The following is a 21,777-nucleotide window of genomic DNA, read 5'->3' as shown; positions in this document are numbered from 1 at the left end:
TATTAAAATAACAATTATTTTTTCCTTTCTAGGCAAGTGAAATTACTGATATCAAGGTAGGTCATTTCTAAATAACTAGAGCTTTAAGAATTTTCCTGCTTGACTAACTGTGAAGCTCCCTGCTAATTTACACTTAGAGAAACAAAGTTTAAGAAAGGCCATGGTAGGAAGGGCAGGCCTACGCTCAGCCATTATCGGTTGCGTGCTTGGGGCTACGACAGCGCCCATTTTCCTCTGGAGAGTGTGCTGATGGGACTAACCACCTAGGTCAGTTTTCCTCAGATCTCAATGAGATCCTTAGAATAGTAGCAGAATAGCAAGAGGGTCTTGGAACATCTCTGAAAAAGATGTTTTCCTTGGATTTGTGCAGAAACTTGACCGGATGGGGAAAAGTGAGGGGTTTACCTTTATTCTGCCCCTGGGTAGCTAAGGAAGAATCATGTCTATCATGATAGCTTTTTGTGATTCCAGATTTCCTTAGACCGGTAATTGTGTTTATTAAATGCTCTTTCATTTAAGAAAGGTGTCATAAAATCAGATTAATCAGAACTCTGTATTTATGGTAATTTTTAAGACTAATTTGCCTTTCACTATCCATAAAGTTTGCTAAATAAAATAATAGCACAAAAAAATTAGTACCCTCGGGCCGGCCCGGTGGCACAGCAGTTAAGTTGGCACATTCCACTTCGGCAGCCCAGGGTTCGTCAGTTCGGATCCCGGGTGCAGACATGGCACCGCTTGGCAAGCCGTGCTGTGGTAGGCATCCCACATATAAAGCAGAGGAAGATGGGCACGGATGTTAGCTCAGGGCCAGACTTCCTCAGAAGAAAGAGGAGGACTGGCAGTAGCTGTTAGCTCAGGGCTAATCTTCCTCAAAAACAAAAAAAATTAATACCCTCACAAGTATCTAACAATATCCACTTACGTACGGAAGATTAGCATACTAACTATAACACATGATTAAAGGCAGTCCTTCTGTAGAAATATGTTGTTAGACTATTATTGTTTAATATACATGAATTTAAAAGAAAAAGTGCATATGCAAATACTATTATTCAAACACTTCAGTCATTCAACTGACCTCATGCTAATGTGTCCAAGCAAATAGGCACCAGGAGGTTTTGCTATTTCAAGAATAAAGCAATGGATTAAAACTATAAAAACTATGGAATTCTCAAATTTGGGGGAAAAAATTGAGATAACGGGTCTATAAAATAACCCATCAGAAATACAAAGGTAGAATTTAATCAATGCCTGTTTTCGCATGATAACCACCTATGGAAGATATATTCCTGAAATTGCTAGAAAGGTGTTTAAGAAAAACATGAAATGAGAGAGCCCAAAAAAATGTTGTATTCAAGGAAAATGGAATGTGCTTTTAAATATAAGTCATGTGCATACATTACCTGTATAATTCTTTCAGGTCATGCTCACAATACTTATTTAATTATGGTACATTTGGAAAATTGTGGGGTTTTAAAAAATCATTACTATCATTCTTAATTACTTTAAACCAACACTGGGCCAAAAAGAGTCACCGCTGAAATCTAGTTTTCTAGAAAAAGCTTGAATAAAATTATAACTGAGCAGCACACCATCAAGAATTATATATTTTGACAAGTAGATGTCTTTTTAGGAGTAAAATTTTGAATCTTTCCCATGACCTATTTCAATCAGATCTGATTGTATGAATATATTCCTTATGAGGGGCAAAATTTTATAAGACTCGGCCTCCTTTATATCTATCGCAAATCGCCTCTAATTTTAGAATAAACGATCCTTTCTCTTTTAACGCAGACTATAGATTACTCTTTCATCTGCACTGGTGTATCTCAAATGAGCAAATGTTGAGACATCCAAAAGGCGAGGGCCTCATGAGCAGAGCAATATCTTCAATGGTCCACCTTCTCCACAGGGAAGCTTGTCAATAGACGAACAAGCATATAACTCTTTCTGTATTGTTTCGGGGAAGTTTGCCCTCTTGGAGCATTTATTTTCCTTCAAAAGTGAGACTTTTCTAAAGATTTATAAACTTCTCTAGTACATTAGGCAGTAAACAGAAAATGTAGTAAGCAGGTTTGGCCTTTGAAGAAAAAAATAAAACAAAAGTTTTTAAATACCTAATATGTATATATTTCTATATTTAGCAACATTGATACTAATATGTTAGTATATGGATAATTTAAAATGTGAATTAGTCAAAAACTTTTGAATGACTATGGGACGCTACCCATATGAAATGACTCTCAAAGGCTTAAATTTAGGAGTTTCAAAATGAAATTCTAAGCCATATTCATCTATAGTCTTATGGACTTTTAACCGTAGAAATCGGGAGCTTCAAAAACGGTATTTTATCCATGTTATGCTTTTTGTGCTAAAATATTACCCTTCTGACAACAGAGAACTATTGTTTAATCAGCAACTACACAACTCACAGATATCAAATCATAGGACTGCAAAGAACTATGTGGAGTCACTTAAAGCATTTCCTTGAGTTTTCACTTGAGAATGTGTCTTGTTTTTTAAAACTTTGTGAGAAGAAATGTTTAGACTCTCCCTATGAAACTTCTTACCGCATTTAATTCAAACAGCATCAGAAACCTTGTTCTTGCTCTAAACCTCTCATTTTGTGATTTCGACACGTTTCTTATTCTCTTCTGAAGACACGTTAAATTGGGTAGCCCATACCATAGGAAAGCTGTGTCAGGAAGCTGCACGCCTCCAAACTGTGTGGTAAGGTTACAATCTCAACTGTTAGATTATTGGTATAGAATGGTCCAGAATCAGACCCCAGTCTAAATGGATTTAGTAAATAATTCGTCGCATCACTCAACAGTGGGGAATCAATATGTGACTTTCTGTAATGACATGTATTATTTTAATCCAAAGAAAATTCTTTTAAAATTGAAATGTATGTTAATTCTGTTTCCATTATTGATCAGGACTAGAGGCGTACCCTGTAAACGCAGAAACTCTGAAATCTAGCCAGTTTGTTGTAGATCCAGAGAACGCTAGTGCATGAGGGAGCCTTTTCTGTATTGGAACGTGGGTAGTGGCGTCTGCATTGCTTTTATGGCGATGTGCTCAGCAGCCGCTATCACTGAGTATCTGTATTGTGAGGAGGTGAGTGTGGGAGAGGACATTAGGAGGTACACACGAACAAAGCCACCTCACTTGACTCAAATGAAAAGACTTTTCCAACACACTTGTCCAAACACACAGAAAATATGCATCACTTATAAGGAACGATTTTTTCAGTGATGGTTTATTTTATTCTCTAGTGTATGGACTTCACTAACAGAGAACAATCAAGGCATACATCTATTAACAAACTGCAGTATGAGAATGAAAGGCTCCGAAATGATCTTGCAAAACTTCATGCCAATGGAAAATCAGCATGGGCTAATCAAAATACCTATGAAGAAACGGGCCGGTACACCTATCAAAGCCAAATAAAAATGGAAAAAAATGAAGATAGGTATGCTGACTCCAGATATAAGGACAGAAGTGTATAAACATTTAATTGAAGTTTATTTCTAAACAATTCAAATTATAATTTTATATACTGTTTCTTTAATTTAAATTTTATTTTGTAGTGATAATGCAGCAAGTGTAGATACATTGTTTTATATGAAATTCTGTGTTCTTAATAGCTCTCAAAATTTTAACAGTGATATGGGTAAAGTGTTACAGTGAGTTTTAGTCACTTCAAACCCTTCTTAGAAGCTGATGTGGCAAACAAAATATGCAAATAAGTAATCTTATTTTTATGTCACAGGAATAGAAAACCTAGAATTTAACATGTTACATACATTGTTCAAACAAAATAGAAAATATAGGAAGATGTCACTTCTGACTTCACTTCAAAAATGTATACACTTTATACTGACGCTCCAGCAGTGGCAACAACCATTGGTCATTTTCTAGGGAAAGAATCTGTGGATGTTTAAGGGAGGCTTTCTCTGAGTGAAGAGAAGCATATGGAAAATCGTATCTGCTGTTCACACTATCCTCGTGCTCTTTAAAATGTCTTAGTTGAAAATTTACGTAAACATATCAACCGTAAAATTAGGCTAATTTATTCAACTCTGATAAAATATTTATAGAATCCAAACTGTCTCTGGAAGCCTTCCACTGTTTTCCCAAACTTGGGAAATGCTCAGCAAAACAAACAAGTTTCTTTTCTAAAGGATCTCTCAGAGCCATTAATATGCTAATGTACACTGTGAGTTTCCAAGAAGGGGTATGGCGTGCAATGTCCCCCAAATATCAGATTTATTAATATTCCATGGTGCTGAGAAATAGCAAATTAATAGGTCCAGACCCAACTTCAATACAACTTTTGCTCAGAGTTCATAATACCTAGTGTGAAAACCCTACATACTGTTTTCGTACACCATAATTAATATTTACAACCCTAGGAAATTTACTTAACCTTTTTAACCCTCCATTTGCCATTTGACAAATAAGGATAATAATTATAAGGTTTTGTGAGGATTATAGGAGAAAACATATAGTTCCATGAATGTAGCCATTATTATTGATATTATTATTACTAACAAAATTTTTTAGTATTTGTAATAATATTAATACTTCCACCACACCTCACAGTGCCTAAAAATGTATGTGTTAGTGGATAGACGAATAGCTGAATCTAAGATTTCCTCAAAGATAGTCCTGTAGGGAAGTGTTGATGCCAGGCTCATCTTTGTAAGGAATCATGCCCAATGCTGCAGGTAGATAAATCCATAAATCCATGGGCCATACTAAAAAATATGTCTGTTCAGCATTCTTGTGGATACAGTACTTTCACCACCTCGGTCCCATATGAACTAGGAGGATCTATCCCATTCCAGTGCAAGAAGAGCAACCATTCAAAAGAGCTAAATTAGTAACCCCTCTTCAAGGGGTTAAGGAAGGGAATGAGGGAAGACTGGCTCCTACCCCAAAAAAACACTGGTGGTGGGGTGCTCAGGGAGGGGGGAAGATGGGGTTGGCAGCAGTGCAAAAGCAATATGGGGAGGATGGAAGAGGTCACTGAGCCACAGCATGGGCCGGTTCTCTGGTGAATGTGCCCATGTTGACCGGCCAGTATAACTGAAAATCTGTCCACAGGGGTCGAATCTTGATTTTAGTGTAAGACTATATTTTCTAATATAAAATATACCCTTTACAAAGTGCTGGCTACTCTCTGGATTCATTTCTCCGGGGGTCAAATCACGACCTCCACATATGCATGTAGTTTTCTCATTGTAAGAGAAAGGCAGTCCCGTAAAGATATTATAGAGGGTCTTGCTGTGGATCTCAGTCAGTCACTGGTCTGTACTGAGCACCCATTAGGTGCAGAACACTGTTTCCTCTTCTTGCTTGTTGGGAATAACTTTGAAAGCCTTAGCTGAAGGTACCAGGTGTTGTTACTTAGGCTAAAAGACAGTTACTCTGCCTTTTACTCTTTTGAAAAAGTGTTTTTATTATTTGGATTGCCCCCTTTTTTCTCTCTGTTGGGCAGTACGGATTGTGTTAAAAGCACCTAACAAAAACAAGACAGTGGGGGACCCAGAAAGCAACACAAGCGGTAAAGTGCTCAGCGGGAGCTGATCTCAATAAGCAGCTGGGACTGCTCTTCCTGCTGCAAAGCCGTGTGTCCTGCCAGTCTCATTTGTTGAAAGTTTCATTAAATTTGTTTTAATGCCTTGTCTGATTTCATGTTCTCCAGTGACCTGATTTTTAAAAGAAATAGCGTTTCAAATGTTCCGAATATTATCATGTAAAACCCACTATGAAGAAAGAGTTGTTGAGATGCAAAGACGCTGTGAACTCCCCAGTGGAGAACTATAAAGCACATATCTATTAATTTTAACAAGTGCAAAATGATGCACTCTTTCATTCCCTCACAGCACAGCTCAGTGAAGTCGAATAGCAAAAGCCATATATATTTGTTGGGCGTAAAATAATAGGAAAATGCATGAGTCATATTTACATATCAATGGCTAATAAAATAAGGTCTCGTTCAACTATTTTAGAAAGGAAAAAGCTTTTAGGTAAAAGTCTATGAAGATAATATTCCACAAAATTTTAAAGTATGTAGTCGAATTTTTAGCCACTTCTTGCTTCTAACCGAGAAAGGTATGTATAATATGTTATTAAAATAATCTTTTATCTACTCAAAAGCAACTCAATTTTTGTTGTTGTTTTTCACACCTGTTAAAGGTGATAGGAAGTTTTTCATGCTCCTCCACTTAAAATGTGAAGCATTTTAGGACATTCCAAAGGATTTGCTTTCCAATAAGACAGTTATTTAGCACTTTAAAAAAAATATTGTGAATGAAATGTAATTGAATTTGGTGAAAATGTATTGAATATTTTAAAAATTCTTTAAAGTTAGAGTTCTGAAGTTTCAGGATAATTTACAAGCTACTTTGGGATAGTGGCATCCAGAGCTATTAATATATGATAATTGTAATGGCAAATCAGTTTTGTAATAAATGGAGTTTTATCTCTATCTAAGATGCATACTTAAAAGTGAATTTATGATTTTAAAAGGTATATCATGTACTGGAAAATGGAAAGATTTTAGCAAACATTAATCATTAAAATGGCTTTAAATATAGTTAATAAATTAAAAGTTTCTAATACTAAAAAAACCACAAAGGTTTGTCATAACCGCTCTCACAGGATCCCTTGTCAGGGAATGAACAGTCACCTACAAGTGAAAAGTTGAGAAAATGTTGTACCATGGTGCTACTCAACAAGGAACCAAACAGCAGGCTGAGCAGTTCTAGGCCAGGAAGTAATGAGTGGTTCACAAAATAGGGAGCAATCCTGTGGAGCGTGAGAAGGTGAGGCTGGAAGCAGGTCAATTAGCATAGTTTGTGAAGGGATCTTATTCCATGCTGAGGACATCATCCTACAGCCCAGGGAAAATGAATGGAGGGCCAGGATTGGGTGTACCCATCAGATAGCTCTGAAAACTGTGTGGAAAGTCGACTCAAGTCTCAAGTGGGCAGAGCTCTACTCCCCAGCAAAGTGACTGGGTCCTGCCCTTCTGGCAAAAAAGTAGGCAGAGGCCTCCAAACAGGGCCTGTGGCAAAGCTAATGGAACAGACCAGCTTGTGAAGGGGGTATTAAGAACCTTCTGAAGTAATTTTTAAGATAGCTTTTAAATTGATATACTTAGCATTTTATGCTAGGTGGTTTTATGAAGTATTTGAATAGCTGTATTCTAGAAGAAGAACTTGTCAGATATAAAGATGATTTAAAGCGAAAGGACTTTACCTCATAATGTAGCCTCTCCTTTCAATCTCTACACTTTATTGATCTTAAAATAAAAGGAATGTTCATATATAAATTTCAGTAATTAATACCATAAAACTGTATCTATACAGCCAAAGCAAAATGGATAATTGAGATAATTATTTAGATAATTTAGGACAAATAATACTTTCCCTGAAATCTCTGTATAATTGAGATTACAAAGGGATATATATTTCCTGAATCACTTCTATAATTATCTTATTTTTTTCGAGGATGCTTTGAAGTATAGATGGTCGCCTCACTCAGATTAAAAGGTTCAGCTAAAAATTCTATGCAGATGGACTATGCAATTGTTATAATTCTATTTGAACTGTGGGATGTTTCATCTTATTGTCTACATCATAAACCATGTTATTTCAGTTTAATTTGCTGTTCTGTTTCCATGGTAATTATGATTTGAGAAAATGGATAAAAAAAGATATATTTCAAGATAAGTAAAAATGGAAAATATCTTGTGTTTGTTTGTATGTACTAATTTACAGATGCCTCACTCAACTTTTACTGCTATTTGTATGCATAGCTTTGAAAATGTTTGCATAATAAGAAACAAGTCTATATAGACAATTTTCAGACAAGAACAGAGAAAAATAACGTAAATTTTTTTGAACTGTGTAAATTAAAATATGAAGGGTTTCAAAATGATTAATCAATACCTGTGGAGAATTTGAATTATTAGTAAACATAAATAAATAGAAGGGATTTTTATGTTTTCATGGTCTCTGATGATTTCATTTAAACCCCATTTTCAGGAATTAATGTACAGAAAGATATTTATTTAGTCCCAAGCAGCCCATACTATTTGGACCTTTTTATGTAAAATTTTAGGGTAAATTGGTTTGTCTTAGTCAGCATACCAGAATTTAATATTTCACTGGTATTTTATTCGGTCTTATCTTCTTCCATTTATTCATAGCATGAACAACAAATTCTGTACTGTGCCTTTCATCTAAATTGTGGAGTTCAATTCTCATAACAATCTTTTTTTTAATATGAAAAAATTAAAGTCACAGGAAGATAAAGTCACCTCCTCAAGGTCATGCAAATAAGTGTGGAAGAGTTTAGGAGAGGATGTAAATTAAAAACGTGTTGTAAATTATGAAGTCCTATAGGAATTAGAATGATTATTATACAAAGACTTGTTCAAGCATCAAAAAAAAAAAGTATAATTCTGTTAAGAAAGCCAGTGAGGTTAAGTGAAATAGAGAATAGGAAAAGAGTATCTATTTAGAACTGTCAAGGGCAGCTGTGTTAGCTGTTATGAGATTTTTCTCAAACTGGTTTCATGTTATTTAATTAAATGACAAAGAGATACAAAAGTAAAACACAGAAAGGGAAGCAATATAGGCAATAAGGATAGCAGAATATTTTTACCAATTACAAAGTTTTTGGTTTCATTATTCATCATTCTAAGTCTTTTAAATGTAGTAGAAATTATTCATCAGGAAAATTATTTTCAAAGAAATACCCAGATAACAAGCCCAAACATTTGTTGTGTTTCCCCCCCAGTTAGACATCAGAGAAATTAAAATCTTTAGCTACATAAACAAACAGGTGTCGCTGGTAGCAACAGTGACCACCATTTCTTCTCTTTTAGACTTAGCCAAGATTGTGAGCCAAATAGAAGTGCAACACCTCCATTGCCACCTTTGCCGTTTCAAACCAAAGAAATGACAAGTCCTTTGCTTAGTGATGATGAAGTATTCCCACTGGTGAGTTGCTGGTTGTTGGGGTTTGTTGGGTTTTTTTTTTTTCCTCTAAGGGGCGATTACTCTTACACTGATACCAATATACTGATGTGTACATAGTTGTTAAAAAAAAAAAAAAGTTGCTCCTTGAATAAGACTCCAAGATGGGTCTGTGAGTTGTTTGGCCATGTCTATCTATAGAAAGAAAAGAGATCCATAAGGTTTCATGAAGTATTTTAGTCCATGGTTATCCGCCTCTAGTGCAGGCCAGAATTGCTGGTGATGCTTTTTTAAAATGCAAGTGTTTGAGACTTACCCCTGGACGTTCCATGAGCCCTCAAAGATCTGTATGTTTTAAAGAGCTACGAGGGATCTTCTGTGCCTGTTTAAAAAACTTTTTATTGACTCTGACATACGTACAGAAATATGCACAAATCAGAATTGGACAACTTGGTGAATTATCACAAAGGGAAGACATCAATGAAACTACCACCCAGGTAATAAATAGAACATTAGTAGTGCCCTAGAGCTCCCACACGTCCCCGCAGTCACTCCTTTGACTTGCTCCCAAGGTAACCGCTATCCTGACTTTTAACATCAGAAATTAGTTTTGACCATTTGTAAATTTTATATAAATAGTATCATACTGTAGGTGTTCTTTTATGTCTGGCTTCTTTTGCTCAACATTGTTTCTGAGATTCATCGTCCATATTGTTTTATATAGCTGTAGTTTATCCATTTTTGTTTCTCTGAGTATTCCGTTGTGTATAAATACTACATACAATGATACTACAATTTATCCATTCTACTGTTGACGAACATTTGAGTTATTTCCTGTTTGTGGCTATTACAAACAATGCTGCTAAAAGCATTTTTGCATGTGTCTTTTGGTGTACATGTGTACACGTTTCCATTGGGTATATACCTAAGAGTGGAATTGCTAGGTCATAGGATATTCGTAAGGTCAGCTTTAGGAGGTACTGCCCAGCTGTTTTCCTAACTGAGCCAGTTAATATCCCAACAAGTAGTATGTGAGTGTTTTTGTGTTATATTCTTTCAAACACCTGGTATGATTGGTCTTTTTATTTTAGCTTATATAGTCAGGGTGTAGTAACGTCTTATTGTGGTTTTAATTCTTATATCTCTAGTGACTAATGAAGTTGAGTACCTTTTCATGTGTTTATTGGCCATTTTGATATCCTTCATTGTTAAGTGTCTGTCAATTGCTTTGCCTAATTTTCTATTTATCTTTATTCTTATTGATTTGTAGGAGTTCTCCATATATTCTGGATATTAGCCCTTTATTGATTATATGTATTGTAGATATGTTCTCCTACCCTGACCTGCCTCTTCACTTAAAGGTATTTTTTGATGATCATTTGATGACCATACGTTTTAATACATTCAAACTTACGAATCTTTTCTTTTATGGTTAATATTTTTTGGTTTCCTATTTAAAACTTTTGCCAGTCCCAAAGTTATAAAAATACTATCCTATTTTATCTTCTAGAAGCTTGGGCTCTTTACTTTTCATATTTAGATCCACATCTGGAATTAATTTTTGCACATGGTGCAAGATAGGATTCTCAGTCCTTTTTCCCATGGAAACAGTCAATTGAACTTGAACATGTATTCCAGTCTTGTGGATTCTTTTCGATTTTCTATGTTCAAAATCAAAATAATGACAGTTCAATTTCCTACTTTCAAATCTTTAAATCTTTTCTTTTTCTTGCTTTATTGTACTGACTGGGACCGCCAGTAGAAGTTGAGTAGTAGAAGTGATATTGCCAGCCCCCTTCTCTGTTCTCAATTGCAAGGGAAAAGCTTTCAAAATTTCACCATTGGGGTTTGATATTTGCTTAGATATTTTGTAGATTCCTTGTAAAAAATTAAGGAAGTTCCCTTTTTTCCCTAGATTGCAAAATTTGTTTTCATGAATTGATATTGAATTTTATCAAATGCTTTTTTGACTCTACTGAAATAACCATATGATTTTCTCCTTTGCTCTGTTACTGTGATGTTTTTTTCTTGGTTTTAGATTCTTAAGCTAACTTTGAATTCTTGAAATAAAGCCCCCTCAATCGCTGGATTTGGCCTGTTTATATTGGTTCGGAATTTTTGCTTTGCATTCATGAGAGAACTTAGCGTATAACGTTCCTTTGTTGTCTTTGCCAAGCTTTGGTATCAGAGTATGCTGACCTGATAAAACAGGTGGGAAGGGTTCTTAATATCATATTCCTTTATTTCTTCATTTTCCTTGACTTTCTGTGTTGGTTTCTATACATAGGATAAAAGAGCCACCTCTCCTGGTCTTGAAGAAGTTGCCTCATGTAGGTTAATTTCAGTTTTAATATTTTTTAGTTCTTGAATTTTCATTTGATTTGTTTTTACAGTTCCCAGTTCTCTGCTAAAAGTTTCTACCTTGAATTTAATTTATTGAACATAATAATCACAGTTTTTTAAAGATATGTAGATTTTTCCCCCTCCGAAAGTAAATAGTAGTACTCTTACAATTGCTTTCACTTGTATTCAGAGTATATTAAGTAATGTTTCCGTGCTTCTCTGTGATATACTGATATTGGATACAAATTATAAAAAACAGCAAACAAAAAACAAAACAAAAACAGAAAATGTTTAAACTGGATGGGGTATCCCGTGAGTGCTCTTCTGCTTTTCCGGAATCTCTCTCTTTCTTTTGGGAGAGACTGGAAGTAAGATTTAAGCTATTGTGGAAGAAGGAAAACACTTAAGACAAATAACGTTTGAAGTTTTAGAGATCTCTAAAGCCCTAAAATGCGTCTTTGTGCTCATCTCCACGTAAAATGCCAAAATTATTTGGACAGAATAAAATTCCATAGCAATAAAGTAAACTAAATAAAGTTCCTCATTTAAGCTATGGGAACCTCTAAGGGGTCTTAGCAAATTCTGTGTCAACAAAACTTCAATCTTTAAGGACTCCAAAGTAAGCACATACTCCAGTCAAGCAAGAGAAAAAAGTGATAAATTGCTAAATGCTCCATTGTTCTCATATCAGACGATTTTATTATTTGGGGATCATTCATCTTTGCTCAAACATCACCTCCTCAGAGACGCCTGAGCAGCCACCCTGCCGTGGCACCACCCTCTTTGTGCCCTATCCCCTTGTCCTCTTTCTAGTTTTTTCATAGCACTTCCCCAAAAGACATTTATTTGTCTGCTTGTTTGTTTGCTCCCTCCTCTAGAATTGAAGCTCCATGAAAGTAAGGATTTTTTCTATTTTTGTTTACTGTTGTAACCCCAACACCTAAAATAGTGCCTGACACTAGTAGGCACGTAAAAGGCGTGCAGGAATATCTGTCATGTTAAACTGGTGAACACTGGGCTCCCTTCCACCTCTAAAATTCAACATTACTCCCTTGATGAGTTCCAAGCCCCAGCATCACCAGGAAAGAAAATTCTCAACTGTTGTAGGTCTGGGCATGGGGAACTTAATCTGTGATGGAGGCACTAAAGTTCCCTGAAAGATGGCCCAACCCACTCTTCTAGGTCCACTGGTTTCCATCCACTACTGCATTTTGACTTCTACATCAATGCTGTTCCTACCAAGACAACCACTGACCTCCTGGTTGTTAGTGCAATACACACCCTTAAGAGCTCTTCTTTAGTCCTCTTTTTTTTTTTTTTGAGGAAGATTAGCCCTGAGCTAACTGCTGCCAATCCTCCTCTTTTTGCTGAGGAAGACTGGCCCTGAGCTAACATCCATGCCCGTCTTTCCCTACTTTATATGTGGGATGCCTACTACAGCATGGAGTGCCAAGCGGTGCCATGTCCACACCCAGGATCCAAACCGGCGAACCCTGGGCCACTGAGAAGCGGAACATGCAAACTTAACCTCTGCACCACCTGGCTGGCCCCATAGTCCTTTTTTCTTGAAACGCTTATGGTCTCTGGCTTCTATGCCACTATTCTCCACTGGTTCCCCTGCTTCCTTTCTGTTTACTCTTTCCCAGTCTGCTTCCAAAGTTCCCTCCTATACCTGTTCCTTAAACATTAGTGTTCATCATTCATTCATTCATTCATAAAATAAACACGTATTAAGCACCAACTATATGGCAGGTTCTGTTCAAACACATCTTCGATGACACAGACAGGTCTACTGTCTGGTAAAAAAAAGAGGGGAACTCCATCAACAGATGAATGGATAAATAAATGGTGGTATATACACACAATGAAATACTATTCAGCCATAAAAAGGAGTGAAGTACTGATACATGCTATACATGTACAGTACTGATACACGCTATACTGTGGATGAACCCTGAAAACATTATGCAAAGTGAAAGAGGCCAGACACAAAAGATCATATATTGTATCATTCCGTTTATATGAAATGCCAAGAATAGGTAATCCACGGAAGCAGAATGCAGCTTGGTGGTTACCAGGGGCAGGGGAGAGGGGGAAATGGGGAGCAACGGCTTAATAAGTACAGACTTTCCTTTTGGGATGATGAAAATATTTGGAACTAGATAGAGGTGGTAGTTGTGCAACATTGTGAATGTACTAAATGCCACTGAATTGTTTATTTTAAAATGGGTAATTTTATTTTATGTGCACTTTACTGCAAGAAAAGAGGGATCAATGAATGACTGGAAACAAATGAGCAAATAAGAAAATAGTGATAAATGCTGTGATGGAAAGAAAAGCTGGTGATGTGATCAGGAGTGATGCAACTGTGGGGATTACTGTAGATGGAGTGGCCCCCACTGAGGAGGGGACATTTGAGATGTAAATAAAAAAAAAAGATCCAGCCTTGCAAAGACCTGGAGGAAGAGTGCTTCAAGAATAGGGAATTACTTCTGCACATCTGTAAGGCAGGAACAAGTTTGGTAAATTCGAGAACCAGAAAGGGGTTGAGGGGTCTGGAGCTTGGAAGGGAAGAAAGACAATGGAATGAAATGGAGACAGAGAACTAGGCAGAGGAAGTCAAGATATGCAGAGACTGTAGGCCATGGAAAGCAATTTGGAATTTGATTTGTTTCCTGTTGGAAAGCTGCAAGTCGGGGGAGTACATGATCTGTTTAAAATTTTTGAAAAGATCCGTTTGACTTGCAAATAAAGCATCCATTATAGGGGGGCAAAGGTAGAAGTGGGGAGAACAATTGTCAGGCTATTTTGGTGGTTCAGGCAAGAGATGATGATATTGGCTTCACAGCAGTGGAGGTAGAGCAACATGTTGGATCCAGGAAATGTTTTGGAGGCAGACCAGTCTTGACAATGGATTGGCTATGGGGAGTGAGGGAAAAGAGGACTCAAAGATGACTCCTAGGATCTCAGTCTGAGCATCGGGTGGATGCTAGGACCACTTTCTGACCTGAAAGACTAGGGGAAGGAGCAGGGTTAGAGGAGAAAAATCATGATTTCTAGATTGGACATTTAAATTTAAAATGTTTTTAGACATGCAAATGGAGATTTCAAATAAGCAATAGAGTGTGTGAATCTGGTATTCGAGGAAGAGATCAGAGCTGGAAATAAAATATAGGCGTAATCAGCATATGGCTGATATTTAAATCTGTGGGACTGGATGAGAGTGCTTAAGACTATAAATGAAGAAACTGTCCCAAGACAAAGCCTTGACCATAGCATTTAGTGGTCCAGTGGGAATCTTCAAGGAGAGGAGGAAAGTTTGATGGTGAAGGAGGTGGGACATAGGGAGGGACGAGGTTCATTTGCAGAAGCAAAGTCATGTGAAGGTAAGAAGGAATAGAACCACAGCACGCGTAGAACAGTCTTTGAAACAGAGTGTGACCCAATATAAGGCTCCAGGTGCACATGGGTGTGGAGACATGAGGGCGCTTCCACTTGCGAAAAAGGTGAGGCCACAAGGTAATGACTAAGAAAGTGAACATTCTAGAGAAGTGCAGTAGAATGGCCGGGCAGTGTTAACTGGCCATTTGACATTTGTGATTGTGAGTTTAAAGGGAAACCAGTCCCTGCAGTAATGTAAATCCCAGCATTCAGCTGCTCAGGTGCAGACGTGGCTCAGACCGTTTAATTAGGCCTGGGTTTTACCAAGTACCTGGGATGGGGACAGGATACAGGGAGGGGCAACTTGCTGACTGGTTATAATGATGGATATGGAATATAAGCAGAGTTAGAAGGTAACGCATGACAGGAGAAAGTGGGAGTACTAGGCTAAGTAAGCCAGAAGAATGATAGGTGAGTGCTTAAAAGCTTGACTAGTAAATAATGCGGTTATCATTGATGATGGTGTCAAGAACATGACCATGGGAGTGGGTGCCTGAAATGAAGTGTTCCCCAGGATTCATTTTTGAAATTCTTCTTCTTTTATTTGCATATCTTGGATGATATACAAATAAACTCAGTTGGATGAGTCCAACTGAAATTGGATGAGTTGGCTTTAATTATTATCTATAACTTGCAAATATATATCTCTGATCCAGACCTGTCTTCTGAGATCTGGACTGATATAATATATCCCAGTGTCTACTTGACAATCGGTCTGAGTCCTAAGTCACCTCTAACTCAGCATTATTCAAAATCGAATGCATTTCCTTCATTCATATATTAAATTCAAAAATTTTGAAAATATACTCTGTGCCCGAATCTGTGCTAGAATCTGGGGAAAATAGATAAAACCTTACCCTTAATGGGCTTCTTCCACTGTTTTTCCTTTCTCAATAAATGGCATTGATGTCCCCCAGTCATTCAAGCCAGAGTCTAGGAAGTCATCTGTCTGAGGTCAGGTTTTCTAGAACCTGAGATGGAGATTCTTGTGACAGTGACTTATTGAGGAGGTATTCTCAGCAGAAAGAGAGTGAGGGACGCAGGCAAGGCGAGGGGAGGAAGGCTAAACAAGGATGAGGTCTCAGCTACAGATCAGTTTAGCCTGGTCTCCCCAGGAGCTTGAAGCATCAATTGTACAACACAGTTGGTTCCCCTGGAGACAAGCTCTCTGGCATTTTGTGATCCCATGCCAATCAGTCGTTGCCTCTGAGAGGAAAGGGAACGGGCTGAGGGGAGATTGCAACTTCCCAGAGGCGGCGGAAGGCTCTAGTTCAGCTGAGGGCAGGTCTCCAGAGAAGTGGCCAGCTGTGAGCTGTTAGCAGCCAACACCCACAGCAGCTGGAGGATAGAGGCACCAGCCTGGAGAAGGGGATGTGGGTAGGGCACCAACAGCATCCACTATAGTCCACCTCTTGAACCACTCAGATCCATGTTCTTCTCACATTGTTCATTCCATTCAGGTATAGCTTCTCCAAGATTCTGGCTGGTCGTAATTTCTGGGAAAACTTATAAGAGGAGGGTTAGTGGGACAAACTACAGCCCTTGTGCTGTAATTGGTCTCAAGGACTTAACTGATATTCATCATCTCCTTACCCATTCTAGATTCCCCTCCCATTGGCTGGCACTTCTGTTGAACAAAGCTGTTTGCCTTTGTGGGGTGAGTCCCTGGTTCCCATGCCCTTATCAGGATGTGGTTTGCCATTTACAGTTAAAACTAGGCATGAGACTACCACAAGACTACCTCAGTGAGTCACCTGACTGCCAAACATTTCCTCGCTGCCTCCATTAAGTAGTAGTAGTCTTACCTCTTCATGATACTTAGGGTCGGTTACCTCTGCCAGTGTAGTACCTCTTTTCTGTGCCTCTGACCTGTTGGCACAAGGAGCCTAATGTGACTAGGTGCCAGCCAAAGCTTTGAGTTTAGAGAGACTCTTACAAGTCTCTTGGTGGAGATGTTCCCCCTTTGAGACCCAGGACCTGTAGAGCAACAGAGCCTGAAGGTACTGAGACAGAAGGTACAAATTCTCCAAGTGATTCAACAGAAGTGATAGAGAGTGGAACCATTCCTACATCCTCCCTTTTGTTCATAGATCTGTGTATTCTACCTGTTGGAAACACAGTGGCATATAACAGCCATTGGTTTAAAGTCTATACCATATCCTGAAGAATGGCAGCCTGTCTTCATAGGATATGATCTTCAAGCTGATGCTTCAGCTGTGCCTTCAAGAAGCCTATTAGCCTAGCATCCTGTGGGTGGTGCTGTTTGTGGTGGGACCAATGGATACCATGGTCATGCCACCATAGCCATACTCCTCTGCTGTAAATTAGGTTCCTTTACTATTAATCAAGATCCCATGTCAGTAAATCAGTCACTCTGTGCGCCCTCAGATAGTGGTGCTGGCCAGGGCTCTGCAGGCAGGAAAGGCAGACCCATGGAGTACATGTCAATTCTGGTAAGGATAAAACATTGCCCTTTCCAAGGTGTAAGGGACCTGATGTGATCTGATTGCTACCAAGAGGCTGGTTGGTCTCCTTGAGGGCTGGTGACATCTCAGGAACTCAGCTTTGGTCTCTGTTGCACGTAGATCAGACATTCCACATCAACAGTAGCTGGATTAACCTTGGTGAAAGGGAGACCATGCTCTTGGACCATGCATATTTCTACTGGAGTGGCCAAGGACAGAGACTAGATCAAGTCATCCTGTTCACTTCTCAGATGCTCTGTCTCAACCAGGGCTCAGTGACATGACAGCAATTGTTTCACAAGTACTATACAGTTTTCTGCTATGGATGGCATGGCCTTGCTCCAGAATCGTAAGGGTTTGCAGCACAACTTTCCCATTGAAACTTGCAGAGGCTCCACAAGGCATTTTTCTTTACCAGAGATTCTTCTAGTATGGGATCTGCTAAGTCATTTGGCCCAAGTAGCAGGACTGCTTGTACCCCATTCCCAACCTACTGCAGAGCTCTTTCTTGTTCTGGGCCCTGATCAAAAAAAAACAGCTTTCTGTGTCACCCAATAAGTGAGTCAGATTATTCCACCCAAGAGTGGAATATTCTGCCTCCAAAACCTGAAGAGATCTACCAAGCTTTGTGCTTCTTTTGTAGTGATTAGAAATACAAGGCATTAATGTGTGCTTATGAGGAGATGTTCCGACATGCTCCATATCACTGGACACCTAAAAACAATGTGTCAAGCCCCTGAATCTTTTGTGGGGCTTATCTTTCACTGGAGTACATGTGTCTTTCCAAGCCTTCAACATGCTTGCCACTTCTTGCTCATCAGGTCTTATTAGCATGATATTAATGTTAATATATGATGTCCTATAGACTATAGTCCTTGGAAGGCCCAGATGATCTAGGCTTCCTCAGAATTTATTGTGATGGCATCATTAACATGAAACATAACATTGGGATAAGAATGTGGATGGATACTGTTGTCCATTCCATGTGAATGCTAAGTGCTTCTGATCCTCCTCCTTATTGGGTATTAAAAAGAATGCATTTTCCGGATCAACAGCAGCATACCATGTACCAAGGCTGTGATATTCTGCATAGTAAATATACTCTATCTGACATAGCAGCTAAGTGTGGGACTACCGCTAGGATAAGTTTGCAGTAATCCACTATCATCTACCAAGGTCTATATATTTTTGGCAGGGGCCAGACTTGGGAACTAAATCCCCCTATAATGAAATTCACTGCACACAGATTGTTGCCTCTTCAAACACTTTATAAAGTCCCCTTCTTCCTAATCCAACAAAAGTTGAGGAAGAGTCTAGGGACCACAGAGCTGGAAAATTAAGGTACACATTTCCTCAACTTATTTTTTTAAATTAACCCCAAAATTATTTTGAATGAAGCTCCATAAAATAATCTAATATTACCCTTTATTCATCAGCCACAGATTTTGGTTGTGTGTGTGTGTACGCATGCACACGTGTAAATAAGCATTAAACACGTCACAAACAGTTCAACAGCATTTCCACATAACCATGAAGGGTGGAAATGGCCAGTCATCACTAACGCTTTCTCAACCATAATTGGACAAACAAGATACATCCAGCATCGTGGCCCACCCCACTGAGAAGCCGCTTTTACCCCTGAGATGTAACAGGCAGCCAGCCTTCCCCAGCTGGTTAGCTTCAAGCAGCAATTAGCCCCCTTATTAAGCCAATCTTAATTTTTTTTTTCCTACATAAGCTTACTTTACTCAATCCTCCTATAATCTTTAACTTTTGGGAGTTACCTATTTTAAGATGAAAATCATTGGCTTTGCAAATTCCTGGAGTATGTTTGAGGCAGGTGCCATGGTAATTACATTGTCCCTGCATTTGCAGTTGAACATGATAATATTCACTTCTAGAGCTTTGCAATGTACTGGAGCCGTGGTGTTTTAGTTCCTTGAGGATTTCATTAGCAGTGACTGCATTACTTTGGTAAAGGGAGTTGAGCTTACGATGTATTATTTCATTAAGAGCGCAGTGTTTGACAATCTCAGGGATGCAGCATGTCTGGAAATAGGAAGATTCAAAAGGCTTTGTGTTCCTCATCTAACGTTTCCTTCTTTCTTTAGTCTCCCCCAGACATGTCTTTCCCAGCTTCTCTGGCTGCACAGCAATTCCTTCTGGAGGAAGAAATGCGAGCAAAAGAACTTGAAAAACTTCTAAATACGCATATTGATGAACTACAAAGACATACAGAATTTACTCTTAATAAATACACCAAGCTAAAGCAAAATAGACGCAGATGAGCTTTTAAACTTTTTTGTTTGCTTCCCCTACCCCAAGCAAAAAAGCTCTGGCAAAATATTTACAAAGCTGATTAATGAAACTGAGAAATTTTGTTCTGTTTTCTTGAGTAAATCATTTTGTAAGGCAGCTAGAACATAGTATTTTCTTCGATAAAACTTTGTACTTCTGCATTCACGTAATGAATTGTTCATCTGTAGAGTTACTGTAAAATAAACACGACAACTCCAGAAGAGATTTTTTTTTTTCAGTCTAAGGACTATTTTGGAAGTAAATATGCAGTTGTTTTCCCACCTGAATCGCGTATACTGAAAACCCGTTTCCTCTGTAACAACGCAGAAGGAGGGAAAGAGAAGCACTGTATTCCAAACCTGGATGAATCAAGCACAGCTCAGTTGTACTAGGTTTGAAAACTCAAGGATTTTTATAAATGAAAATATTAAGTATTTTTGAGCTATGTAAACATCCTAAAATTTCTTTTAGGAAAAAAAAAAAGATATAGTTTACTGTTTCTGCATTTCCCTTTGTGATGTTTCTCTGTTTCAACACAATAAAGGACATGAAATGTGCTGTGTACACACTCAAAATATATGTGCCAAAGATTAATGCTTTCCTGTTAGTGCCAATTACTTCATGGATGTGAACATGATAAAGAAAATATAAAGCATTACTGTTGTTACGTTCTCGTTTGTAATCACTTTTATTTTTAATATGTTAAAGGGATACAAAATTCTATGGACTTAAAACATAAATGCCAAATCTGTATAGAACAGTAATAGCATGGTAGTGAACAATAAAATTCAAGTTACAAATATGCAAACATGATAATCCATTATTCTTTCTTTCAAAATGATATTTATATAAAGATTATGAAAAAATCCCTATGTAGTTACTCAGGGTAAGTCCTACAACTTTTATAGTTTTCTTTTTCTCTTGGAAGAAACTAAATCTCAACATACCACAGGTACGTCAAGATGTCTTTAGATAACCTGTGTCATTGTCATGTGAAAAATGCAGAGCACTGACAAGACCATGTGGATTTGTATAGCTCTTGGTCTTTGCAAAAAGCCTTCGCATAGCATTATTCATTTCAGCCCCAAACAAGCCTGTGAAGTCAGTAAGGTTCGCATCCTTGTTCCTGAAAATCAAGCTGTTAAGGAACTCACTCAGAATCACCGTGAGCAAGAGTCAGGAACACCTGGCTTCTGATTCCTGGCTCCGACTCTTACTACTTGCCGGTATCGCCTCTCACGAGCAAGCAGAGGTGAACAATGCTGTATCTGCAGAAGCCATGTCATCACAAAACATCAGAGGGTACAAAGCCTTTACTGTACCCCAGAAAGCCTCACAGGAGGAAAATAATAAAAGTTACATTTCTAGCCTAGACACAAAGAAAATACTTTTCAATGTTATCTTTGGAAGATGGGAAGAAAAATTATGTTTAGGAAAAGCGAATTCCATAAAGAAATTCTAAAACCTTTATCCCTAACACAAATGCAAACAATGCAAAAGTTTAAATATGCATATCATTATCATCCCCGAACTCTGAATGCCACTTCCTTCTCTTCAGGGGTAAGACGTGATTAACGGTTGTGTGCTGAAATAAAGATCTAGGCTACAATGTTCTTAGAGCTTAGCAGAGTCAAGAAAGCGCGAACTTGGAGAATGTCCAGGACTAACAGTGAATTTGTTCCTCTGGAATTATTATTTCAAGTCCATAAGCAAACTTCTTTTAAATCAGTAGTTCAGCATTCCACTTACTACCAGCTTTCTTAAAATAGAGGTTTTCAGTATTTTTTTGTTTAGCAGCAGCATTCGGTGTTCAAAAGGAGTCACATGCTGACACCCAAGAGTATATAATCAAGAGGAAAAGCAGGCAGCTCTGGTTGCACGTTGAAAGGAGGGCAGGAGGGAGGCCTCCCTGCGGTTCGTCCTCACTCTGTCCCCTCCTACCCACCACAGGCCAAAGGGACTCCATGGAGCAGTTGCCCCAGAAGTTGTGGGAGGGTCTGAAGGAGAGGCGGATTTGCTATGATTACTTTAGCATGGAATACGTTTTCCTACAGAAACAAGTCATGGATAACGCTTATAACCTCCTCCATACCACAAAAGCCAATTCAGCCCGTGATGTAGCTAACATATGATGGAAGGAGCAAGAGGAGGGATACAGGAGAAAGACCAATCGGCCATCTAACACTGGAAGTCAGCCCCAAGAGGAAGTGTCATGACTTGAGTTAACTTTT

The 21,777-nt window shown here is 38.3% G+C and overlaps 1 protein-coding gene across 10 annotated transcripts in view; it reads left to right on the top strand.

The window, feature by feature from the left end:
• The window catches only part of DEUP1 (deuterosome assembly protein 1), a 94,669-nt gene extending 74,315 nt beyond the window's left edge, over positions 1 to 20,354 (top strand). For all 10 annotated transcript variants that reach the window (XM_023645570.2, XM_070273203.1, XM_023645564.2 and 7 more), the window contains 4 exons: positions 33 to 56; positions 3,282 to 3,478; positions 8,909 to 9,023; positions 19,360 to 20,354. In XM_023645570.2, coding sequence (XP_023501338.2) covers positions 33 to 56; positions 3,282 to 3,478; positions 8,909 to 9,023; positions 19,360 to 19,536 — 513 coding nt within the window. In that variant the 3' untranslated portion in view covers positions 19,537 to 20,354. The remainder of the gene's footprint in view (positions 1 to 32; positions 57 to 3,281; positions 3,479 to 8,908; positions 9,024 to 19,359) is intronic.
• Positions 20,355 to 21,777: the final 1,423 nt, after the last annotated feature.

Source organism: Equus caballus, chromosome 7 (assembly GCF_041296265.1).
Source record: "Equus caballus isolate H_3958 breed thoroughbred chromosome 7, TB-T2T, whole genome shotgun sequence".
In the NCBI taxonomy this organism is placed as follows: domain Eukaryota; kingdom Metazoa; phylum Chordata; class Mammalia; order Perissodactyla; family Equidae; genus Equus; species Equus caballus.
This window is presented reverse-complemented; position numbering and strand designations above follow the sequence as displayed.